This window comes from Labeo rohita, unplaced genomic scaffold (genome assembly GCF_022985175.1).
Source record: "Labeo rohita strain BAU-BD-2019 unplaced genomic scaffold, IGBB_LRoh.1.0 scaffold_323, whole genome shotgun sequence".
Classification (NCBI taxonomy): Eukaryota; Metazoa; Chordata; class Actinopteri; order Cypriniformes; family Cyprinidae; genus Labeo; species Labeo rohita.
In genome coordinates, this window is record NW_026129241.1 from 1999 (window position 1) to 13999 (window position 12001).

The 12001-nt window shown below is 42.7% G+C and overlaps 1 protein-coding gene across 2 annotated transcripts in view; it reads right to left on the bottom strand.

Annotated features, from left to right (window-relative positions):
* Positions 1–539: 539 nt before the first annotated feature.
* LOC127160305 (GTPase IMAP family member 8) overlaps positions 540–12001 on the bottom strand; it is a 33683-nt gene continuing 22221 nt past the window's right edge. For both annotated transcript variants that reach the window (XM_051102968.1, XM_051102967.1), the window contains one exon: positions 540–2842. In XM_051102968.1, coding sequence (XP_050958925.1) covers positions 1014–2842 — 1829 coding nt within the window. In that variant the 3' untranslated portion in view covers positions 540–1013. The remainder of the gene's footprint in view (positions 2843–12001) is intronic.

The window sequence follows — 12001 nt, forward strand, 5'->3', positions numbered from 1 at the left end:
AAACTGTTTTTGTGTCTGACTGTCCTGGTGTTCGGGGCAAACCAGACAGTTATTGATGTGTACAGAACCAATTCGATGGTGCCTGAGTAGAACGGTTTCAGCAGCTCCTGTGTCAGGTTAAACTTTCTCAGCTGGTAAAGGAAGTACAATCTTTGTTGGGCCTTTTTGAAAACGGGAGGTTCACGCTCCTACATATCTACAGATATCTACAGTATGTATAAAAACAGCACACAGTTAATAATATGTAATGTGTGTGTTTGTTGTAAGATACTGAGCCGTGAATCAGGCCTAAGTAGATATGTTGTGTTTGCAGATATATATATATATATATATATATATATATATATATATATATATATATTTGCTACACAGAATAAAAAAGCAGCAACTTTGCCAATTTGATCATTTACAGCAGACAAAGAGGATATTATTTGTTTATTTTTTATTTCAAAACACAAAACAATGTATACCCACACACACAGGATGTAAAATCTGCATAAACATTTATAAAATGAAATGAAGTGCATCAAAACATATGTTAAATTTATTTGGCTGCTCAAATGGCGTCATGTGCATACAAAAGAAGGGCAGACCAATTCTGGAAGTCCAAATTCGGCACACAAATGCAGATTTAGATTGAAATGATTGTTTATTATTAAAAAAAAAAAAGAATGGCACCATAAAGAAGTGAAACTAGAAAATAAAAACATTTTTCTTTTAAATTAAAAAGTAAGTGTTACTTTACTTGTTACCTGAGGAAAAAAAAATCTGATTGCATAACTCACATCAGGTGTAATCTGTTACTCCCAACACTCAATACAGCACAGATTTTTTTAATGTGCAATGGTTGCAGATATGTGAGATTACAAGTAAAAATTCCCCCCACATTTAACTTTGAAATCCTGCAGGTCTTGTTGTTTCTTCATTTATGCCTGTAAATAAATGTATAGTAGCTCATTTACACCACAGCTTTAATTCTGGCTCCTTTATAAGGATGAAAAAAAAAAAAACATTCACATAACAGAACACCATCTATTTTTTAAATACTCATTCTCCTTTTTTAATTCTTCCACTTTACTTTTCAAATCATTCAGTTCTTCTGCTTGTTTTCTGGCGTCATCTTCATATTTCTTCTTCATGGCTCTCATTTTTGTCTCATATTCCTTCTTCATTTCATCTTTCTCTGTCTCTTCTCTTTCTTTTCTCTTCTTCTCCTCATTTTCTCTTTTCTTTTTCTCTTTTTCTTGCTCTTGTTTCAGATCTTTAATCATTTTCTTCCATGTCTTTCTCTCTTCTTCTTGTTTCTCATCATCTTCTTGTTTTCTTCTCTCCCACTCATCTTTTCTCTCTTGTTCCAGTTGTTCATAATATCTTTCCATTTTCTGTTTCTTTTCTTGATATTCTCTCTCTTTTTCTTCTCTTTCTCTTTTCTGTTTCTGTTTCTCGTCCGCAATCTTCTGTCTTTCTTTTTCTCTCTCTACTTCAAATATCTCTCTATTTTTCTTCAGTTCTTCTTGTTTTTCTCTCAGTTGTTTCTTATGTTTCTCTTTTATTTTTCTTTCTTCTGCCTCTCGTTCTTTTGTCTGTCTTTTAATTTCATCCTCCCATTCTCTCTGCTGTCGTTTAATTTCCTCTTGAGTCTCTTTTCTCTCATTTTCAGCCTTTTTTATTTTTCTTTCCCATCTCTGTCTTTCTTTCTCTTCTTCTTTATTCCTTCTTTTCTCCATCAAATCTCTCTTTTTAGTTTCTTCTTCTTGTTTCTTTTTTAATTCTGCCATGGCACATTCATTCTCATGCTTCATCTTTTCTTTATCTTGTCTGTATTTCTCTTCTCTCTTTCTTTCTTCTTCTTCTTTTTCTTTTTGCTGTTTTTCAAACTGTAATCTCTGATTTTCAATCTCTCTCTTCATCTTTTCCATTTTTCTGTCATATTCAGCTCTTTGCTGTTTTTCCTCATTGGATCGTTTCTGGTTTTCAGTCTCTCGTTTTTTCTGTTCTGTTTTCTCTTTTTTCTCAAAATCTTTTTTCAGTTTTTCCTCTTTTTGTCTGAACTCATTCTCTCTTTGTATTCTCTCCTCATCTGCTTTTCTTTTCTCTTCTTCGAGTCTCTTCTTGAGCTCTTCCATTTCTGTCTCATATTTGACTCTCAGTATCTCATGTTGAGTCTGAATTTCTCTTTCTTTCTCTTTTAGTATTTCCTGTATTCTCTTTTTAATGGACATCTCTGCCTCCTCAAACATGCTGTTAGTGAAGTATCGACCCTTGTTATTATTTTTAACCTCTTCTATCATGTTTAACAGTCGAATCACTTGAGTTTTGTCTTGTTTTTCTTGGTTATTGAAAACCAGGAATCTGTTTCCACAATCTCTGATCAGTTTCTGGAGTTGTGCAGACTTACTTCTCTTCACATAATCCTCTATAGATTTACTCCCGAGATCGTCTCCTCTGGTGAACAGAACAATGCTGAACTGAGCAGCTTTATGACCGAAGGTCTTCGTTATCAGTTGCAGAGTCTCATTCACTTCATTTGTGAATCGTCCCAAACTCAACACAATGACAAACACATGAGGTCCAGGTGACGACAGTGAAACACATTTGACTATTTCTTCCACTGCTTGATCATTTGGCAATGACGTGTCAAAGAGTCCTGGAGTATCAACAACAGCTACTGATCGACCATCGACTTCACCGACTCCTTTCTGACAAACAGTTGTCAGTGAATCTGTGCTTAATTCACTCTCAAACTCCTCTCTCCCCAGAATAGTGTTTCCTGTTGCACTCTTTCCACTTCCTGTCCTCCCGATCAGCACAATCCTCAGACGCTCCATATCATCTTCAGCTCCTAAAACACATTTTAAATATATATTCAGGCCAGTACAACAAACTGAACTATCAACCATAAAACCAAAATTTGTAAAGCTACCCTAGGTGAAAAAAATAGTACACCTAAGCACAAGTTATTTGTATGTACTTTATAGGGGTATGACGAGACACTTATCCCACGAGACACGAGACTGGGTTCACAAGAATGAGACGAGACGAGATTTTGACTCTTTTTTTTTTTTTAAATCCTAAATTATCAAATATATAGGCAAAGGTAGTATTTTTTCAACTGAAAAACACAAAATGCATGTGCATTTTAATATGAATTTGTACTTTATGAAGTTGAACTTTATGAACTTCTACTTTAAATCATCTAAACCAACAACTTGTATGATAGACCCTATTCCATCTAGGCTACTAAAAGACTTACTTCCAGATCTCATAGATCCTCTGCTGAATATTATCAATTCATCAGTGTCATCAGGATATGTGCCCAAAACCTTCAAACTGGCTGCTATTAAGCCTCTCATTAAAAAACCACAACTTGACCCCAACAAATTAACTAATTACAGACCTATCTTGAATCTCCCATTTCTGTCGAAGATATTAGAAAAGGTTGTATCCTCACAATTATCTTCCTTCCAATATGATATCTTTGAGGATTTTTAGTCAGGTTTTAGACCAGTACTGAGACTGCTCTTATTAGAGTTACAAATGATCTACTCTTGTCATCCGATCGTGGTTGTATCTCTCTGTTAGTGCTACTGGATCTTAGTGCTGCGTTTGATACTGTTGACCACAACATTCTCTTGAATAGACTTGAGAATTATGTTGGAATTAGTGGTAGTGCATTGGCATGGTTCAAATCGTACTTACCTGACCGCTATCAATTCGTGGCAGTAAATGAAGAGGTATCATATCGATCACAAGTGCAGTATGGAGTACCACAAGGCTCAGTACTAGGGCCATTACTCTTTACGCTTTACATGTTACCCTTGGGTGATATCATCAGGAAACATGGTGTTAGCTTTCACTGTTACGCTGATGATACCCAGTGTCACGAATCTGGTCGGTGTCCCGCTGTCCGCTCACCACCAGATGTCACTCTCACCCCATCATTACACTCAGACTGTTGCTTTGCACCCCGGACTACTACTCCCATCACCCATCGCGCCCATTGCGTTGCCTCCTGTAGCCAATCAGGCTCACTATAAAAGCCCCGGTCTGTCCCCATGCAAGTCACGGATTGTTGATAGTGTTTCTCCCTTGTTTAGCGTTCCCTAGGTGTTGCGGGGAGGCAACGCAACATCGCGGTAATGCCGGCCGTGCAACCTGCCCGTGTAATGGCGGCCGTGCCGGTGCGTGCTCACAAGATGGCGGCAACGGCGGAGCCCGTTCACAAAATGGCGGCGACGACGGTGCCCGTTCACAAGATGGCGGCGGTGGCGGCACGCCCTCACAAGATGGCTGCCACGCCAGAACCACTGCACAAGATGGCTGCCACGCCAGAGCCACTGCACAAGATGGCTGTCATTCTCCATGAGTCAAGCCAAGTCACAGCTGTTCCCCACGAGTCAAGTCACGTTACAGTTGTTGTTCCTGAGTCAAGCCATGTTGTTCCTGAGTCAAGTCACGTTACAGCTGTTGTTCCTAAATCAAGCCATGTCGTTTCTGAGTCAAGTCACGTTACAGCTGTTGTTCCTGAGTCAAGCCATGTCGTTTCTGAGTCAAGTCACGTTACAGCTGTTGTTCCTGAGTCAAGCCATGTTGTTCCTGAGTCAAGTCACTTTACAGCTGTTGTTCCTGAGTCAAGCCATGTCGTTCCTGAGTCAAGTCACGTTACAGCTGTTGTTCCTGAGTCAAGCCATGTCGTTCCTGAGTCAAGTCACGTTACAGCTGTTGTTCCTGAGTCAAGCCATGTCGTTCATGAGTCAAGTCACGTTACAGTTGTTGTTCCTGAGTCAAGCCATGTCGTTCCTGAGTCAAGTCACGTTACAGCTGTTGTTCCTGAGTCAAGCCATGTTGTTCCTGAGTCAAGTCACGTTACAGTTGTTGTTCCTGAGTCAAGCCATGTTGTTCCTGAGTCAAGTCACGTTACAGTTGTTGTTCCTGAGTCAAGCCATGTTGTTCCTGAGTCAAGTCACGTTACAGCTGTTGTTCCTGAGTCAAGCCATGTCGTTTCTGAGTCAAGTCACGTTACAGCTGTTGTTCCTGAGTCAAGCCATGTTGTTCCTGAGTCAAGTCACTTTACAGCTGTTGTTCCTGAGTCAAGCCATGTCGTTCCTGAGTCAAGTCACGTTACAGCTGTTGTTCCTGAGTCAAGCCATGTTGTTCCTGAGTCAAGTCACGTTACAGCTGTTGTTCCTGAGCCAAGCCATGTTGTTCATGAGTCAAGTCTCGTTACAGCAGATTTCCATGAGCCAAGCCAGGCTACAGCAGATCCTCATGAGCCAAGTCAAGTTGCTGCTGTTATTCCAGAGCCAAGTCAAGCTTCAGCCGCTGCTCCAGAGTCAAGTCAGGCTACAGCTGTAGCTTCCAAAGTCCAGTCAGGCTTCCAAGTCCAGTCAGGCTTCCAAGTCCAGTCGAGCTTCCAAGTCCAGTCAAGCTTCCAAGTCCAGTCAAGCTTCCAAGTCCAGCAACATCAAAGCGGTTGTTCCTGAGTCAAGCAACATCATAGCCGTGGTTTCTGAGTCAAGTAAAGTCAATGATCTTCACAAGCCAGTTCAAGTCACCGCTGGTCTTCACGTGTCAGATCAAGTCACAGCCAATCTCCACGAACCAAGTCAAACCACAGCTGATCTTCATGAGCCAAACAAAGTTATTGCTGCTGCTCCAGAGCCTCACCATGTCTCGTCTGACCGCCCAGAGTCCGCCCCTGAGATCACGTCAGATCTCAAGCCTGCTCCAGAGCTCTCGTCTGGTCTCAAGCCTGCTCCAGAGCTCCCGTCTGACCTCAAGCCTGCTCCAGAGGTCCCGTCTGGTCTCAAGTCTGCTCCAGAGGTCCCGTCTGGTCTCAAGTCTGCTCCAGAGGCCTTCCCTGTCGGAGAAGCTGCGCCAATGCCTCCAGAGGTGTCAGCGTCAGCTGTAGAACCTCTTATGGAGGGGGCGTTAACCTCAAAACTCTCTGCTTCTCCCTTTTTTCTGTCTGTCTACTCTGTCCCTGTTCTCCCCAGGTCCCAGCCCATGATGCGGGTTCCTGCTATGTCACGAATCAAGTGCAAGTTACAGATTGTTGATAGTGTTTCTCCCTTGTTTAGCGTTTCCTAGTTCCTAGTTCCTTAATCGCCGCCTGCCCTTTGGACTCTTTCTCGTTTATTGGATTATTCTCTATGTCTTGCCTGTGTTATACCCGTTTGCTCCTGTTTGACTCTGCCTGTACGACCATGTTTTTGTCTCGCCCCTTTAATAAAGGCTCGCATATGGATCCGCTCGCCTCTCGTCTTTCACTCCACGTCACACCCAGCTCTATATTTCTTCACAGCCCAGCAAAACATACCAATTTGATAAACTAATGGATTGTGTAGTTGAGTTAAAAAATTGGATGACAAGTAATTTCTTACTGCTAAATTCTGAAAAAACAGAGGTGTTTATTATTGGACCTAAAACCTCAGCGTGTAATAACCTAAAACACTGTCTAATACTTGATGGCTGTTCTGCCAATTCTTCGTCATCAGTTAGGAACCTAGGTGTGCTATTTGATGGCAATCTTTCCTTTGAAAACCACATCTCTAGTATTTGCAAAACTGCATTTTTCCATCTCAAAAATATATCTAAATTGCGACCTATGCTCTCAATGTCAAATGCTGAAACATTAATTCATGCATTTATGACCTCAAGATTAGATTATTGTAATGCTTTATTGGGTGGTTGTTCTGCTCGCTTAATAAACAAACTCCAGCTGGTCCAAAATGCAGCAGCTAGAGTTCTTACTAGAACCAGAAAGTATGATCATATTAGATATAAATAAAGGTGACTAGCCCGGTTCTGTCAACACTGCACTGGCTCCCTATTAAACATCGTATAGATTTTAAAATCTTGCTAATTACTTATAAAGCCCTGAATGGTTTAGCTCCTCAGTACCTAAGTGAGCTCTTATCCCATTATAGTCCCTCACGTCCGCTGCATTCTCTAAACTCTGGCAATTTGATAATACCGAGAATATCAAAATCAACCGCGGGCGGCAGATCATTTTCTTATCTAGCGCCCAAACTCTGGAACAATCTACCCTACAATGTTCGGGACGCAGACACACTCTGTCAGTTTAAATCTAGATTAAAGACCCATCTCTTTAACCTTGCTTACACATAAATCAATATATTCTTATAATTCAAATCCGTTAAAGAATTGTTAGGCTGGACTAATTAGGTCAACCGGAACCGGGAACACTTCCCATAACACCCGATGTACTCAGTGCATCGTCAGAAGAATGGCATCTACGATAATATTAGTCTGTTTCTCTCCTATTTCCGAGGTCACATTAACCACCAGATCCGGTCCATATCCAGATCAGATGGTCACTGCAGTCCCCCGGATCCAGTCCGAACCCAGCCCAGACGATGGATCAGCACCTAGACACGACCTCTGCAGCTCTGAATGTCAGCGGAGACCACATCAACTAGATGCACTTGACTTGTGTGGGCCTTGACTTGGCTTTATTAAATAAAGAAAACAAACATGATGCGCTTTCTGTTGCCTCAACAGGAGCACTTCACAAAAATGAACCGAAACTCAGCAAATACATACCTCACAGACATGATACACATATCTATAGAAAGCTTGAAATTATTAATTAACAAAATAAAACAAATACTGTGTCACAAAAACTCTTTCAATATGTAATCTGTAAAGATGCATTTCTCTAAAGGCCCGTCCAGAGAGGAGAGGATGAGTCAGGATCGGCAACTTCATCCTTGCGACACTGAAAACACTGGTTTAATAATAAATAATTCAAATATCTCCTTATTTCCCCCCGACACATTAATTGTAATTACGTTTGCTGGTGCTTTGTGGCATTTTCAGCCTATTGCGTGCGCTTTAACGTGGATCTTCCAGGTGCGTTGATTTGCTGCTGCTGGCGGAGACACTAAACGCCTTCCGAGCCGGTCTCGAAAGTGAAAGCAAAAGTGAAGTCTCATGGTTTTTCCACCAGCTTGGAAATTTGTTTTCATCACCATAATTGGTGTATGTATAAAATATCAAAATGAGGAGAAGCCTAAAACAGACCTAAGGCCCGGACTGTGTCTCAACTATAACTTGGGAAAAACAAAAAAAAACAAACAAAAAAAAAAACAAAAAAAAAACAAAAAAAAACAGAGACAAGGCATTATTTGGGCACTGGGTGTATTTCATTGCATTTGAAGTTTCAGGTAGAACACACATGGAAAAATGGCTTTAGTTCCAAAAGGTTGAGAACCTCTGATCTAATATACTGGTACTGTGCTATAATTATACTGTATGTGTAAGTATAAACCCATGTAAATGATTCGTTCATTTCTCTCTGTTGTTGGATGCAGAGATTCTGATTTGTGCGTCATCATGTTTAACTTACTTAATGTTAAACTTTTTAAGAAATGTGTCTTTGTTTTTAGCACTGAATGAATGGTTTGGGAATATAAACCAACTAACATCAGTTGTGTTAACAATCGAGAAAACTGCAATACAAGGATGTTTTTTGTTTATATACAGTACTAGTCAAAAGTCTGGACACATTACTTTTTAAAATGTTTTTAATAAGTCTCTTTTGTTACTTAAGTCTGAATTTATTTGAGCAAAAATTAAGACAATAATATTGTGAAATATTATTACAATTTAAAGTAAAGGAATTTTATATATAATATACGTAATATTTAGTGATGTTTTATTAACAAATTTTGGGAGGAGCTCGCACAGATAACCGTAGTTGGACTCTGCCAGGCACTCGCCAGCTCCAGCGTCATCATCCCCCGCCGATCAACAAAAGCGGATCTCCTTGATCTCTACACTTCTCTTCAAGTGGGGGAGAATCTGAATTCCACTCCTCCCTCCAGGGCCTCAGGCAGAGCATGCACGGGCCGCAGCGCTCCCTACTCACGGCCCGAGCAAACCACCACTCCTCCGAGGACGGCTTCTCGGACATGGAGCTCTAGACATGGAGCTCCATAACAGAGTGTTCCTGGGCTGCCGCAACATTTCTTGCGCAGTCTGCCGTTCTTTTTCCCATTCCACCATCAACTGCCCTTTCATCAATCCATCCATTCCTCCCTGCCCCGAATCATCCCAACCCAAATCTACCAGCCACACCCACTCCCACATTTCACCGCCGCCCATCTTCCTCCGACAGCCAGGTCTGCACTGACTTTAATAGCGGCAGGTGCACAAGACAACGCTGCCGGTTCATGCATGTGTGCAACTTTTGTGGCGGTGCTCACGCCCGTCTTGTTTGTCCTGTCCAAAAAGCTGCAAATAAAAATTCTAAAAATTATTTATCGACCCCTGTAAATGTTTCTCGTTTGTCTGCAGAATTGCTTCACCACCCTGACTCTCATTTTACAGATTATGTTCTTTCAGGTCTCGCACACGGCTTCCACCCTGGTGTCGAAAGTCTCCCCTCCCAAAGTCTCATCTGCCCAAATCTCCAGTCCGCCCTCACCAAACCCGAAACAGTTGACCTCCTAATCAAAAAAGAAATAGACGCAAAATTTATGATCTGCCCATTTTCCGTCCCTCCCTTCTGCATTTTTTGGGTCAGCCCCATTGGCGTAGCCACCAGAAAATTCTCAGGCAAAAAACGCCTCATAATCGATCTCTCATCTCCACATAATTCCCCGTTCCCTAGCATTAACAGCCTCATTCCGCTCGAATAATTCTCTCTCCATTATCATGATGTCGACCAAGCCATCTCCCTGATTAAAGAGGCATGTCGCGGCACTTGGCTGGCCAAAATCGACATTACTTCCACCTTTAAAGTAATGCCCATTCACCCAGATTTTTGGCACTTATTTGGCATCCGCTGGAAGAATAAATTCTACTTCGCCGTCCGCCTCACATTTGGTTGCAGAAGCAGCCCTAAAATCTTCGACACATTGTCAGAGGCAATTTGCTGGATCCTCTCCAACAATTACAACATACCCTATCTGATTCATCTTTTAGACGATTTTTTAATCGTCTCGCCCCCGGACTCCGTCCCAGCCACGCACCTCTTGACAACCCAAAAGCTTTTCTCAGAGCTCGGGATTCCCCTCGCCCAAGACAAAATGGTCCTAGCACTTCCATCGAATTTTTGGGCATCAACTTGGATTCTCAAAAATTCCTGGCCTCCCTACCCAAAGAGAAAGTTGACAGGATGATCCTGGTAGCCTCCACTCTGTTATCCAAATCTAGCTGTTCCAAATGCGAACTATTATCTATTCTACGTCATCTAAATTTCGAGATGCGCATCATCCCGCAAGGCCGCCCCTTCATCTCCCACCTCCTCTCCCTGGCATCCTCTGCCCACGCTCTAGAGGACCTCATATCCATAACTGACTCATGCCGCAACAAGCTCAGTCTATGGATATCCTTCTTCAAACAATGGAACGGCTTATCTTTCTTCTATAGCAACCTGATTTCTTCCCCAATCGATATCCAATTATATACCGACGCTGCCCCCTCCGTCTGGTTCGGACATTTTTTCAGAGGCCGCTGGTTCACTTCCACATGGCCCCCCCAGCTGGCACATTTGCCACAGCAGCTTTCATCCTCAGCACTATTCGAGCTTTATCCGTTAGTGGCCGCAGCCTCCCTATGGGGCAAAGAGTGGTCCGCCACCAGCATCATCGTCCACTGCGATAACGAAGCTACCGTGCACTGCATTAACAAAGGTCGTTCCCATTCCCCCGCACTAATGCCTTTGCTAAGACGCCTGATTTGGATTTTGGCTTGTGACCAATTCATTATAAACGCAAAACACATTCCCGGGTCAAAAAATCAAATTGCTGACTCTCTCTCTCGTTTTGCCTTCCAGAAATTCAGATTGCTGGCACCAGAGGTGGACCCGCTCCCAACCCCAGTTCCTCCTTATTCAGAACTGATATTCGCGTAAACCACCCTCTGAGACCTCTCCTCGAAGCGTCCATTAATTCCATTCTGCAAGCTGTCTCCCCTAGGACACTCCAATCCTACCTTACAGCATGGAAATGTTTTAAAATATTCCACTCTGCCTATAGTTTACCTTTCCCTAATTTTTCCCTGCTTGCTGTCACCTCATTTATCTATTTAACGCCAGCCCACTGCCGTCCACTTGATCTCTAGCCACCCCTTCTAATTTCCCTTCCGCAACGACTCATCCCCGCTTCAACATCCCCTCAGCATCCCTCTCGCCTCCGTCCCCACACTGCCACAGCTGTGCCCGCCTCCGCTGGAGCCCCCCGCTTACCTCCCTAATGCCGCAGCAATGCCCGCCCCCGCTGGAGCCCCCCGCTTACCTCCCTAATGCTGCAGCAATGCCCACTCCCACAGGAGCGTCATTTATAGTTCCCCACTGCCACAAGCTCCTTTCTATATTTTCCCCAGCAGTGCCCGCAGGAGTTCCTCCCGTATTTTCACCTATGTCCACTACTACTAACTTCCAGCATCCCTTCAGCCCAAGCTAGGCAAATTTTGGGGGGTTATCTGGCTGCTGTCCTGCGATCATTTCGCCTTTCGGGAGAGCGCTTATTGGGTTCGGGCCAAATGCCGAGCTCGGACCCCTCTCCCTGGGCAAGGGGAGTGCCCTGGGTTCGGGAATGATTACCGAGCTCGGAGCCCTCTCCCGGACAGCACGCCAAATATGCTTAACTTTTACGCTGTTTATTATATGTAAGCGCGAACTCGTGAATTATTTGTGATGCAAAGCTGAACTGTCCTAAGCCTTTACTCCAGTCTTCAGTGTTCAGTGTCACAAGCTGCATTGAAACGATATGTTTTGTGAAAAGCACTGTACTAATAAATATAAATATTTACAAAGATATACAAACTGACCCAGCAATGCAAGTGAATTGACCACAAATAACCCCTCTGGATATCTTAGCAAAAAAACATGATAAACACATAAGTGACACTGTTTGTCTTGCTTCAGACAGGTGTCATACACTGTACATTCAAATGTTTTCAACATTTCCTCTAAGGAGTTAGCATCCAGACTGCGATTTGTAAGAAAAGTAAAGATTTGCTTTAACTGCCA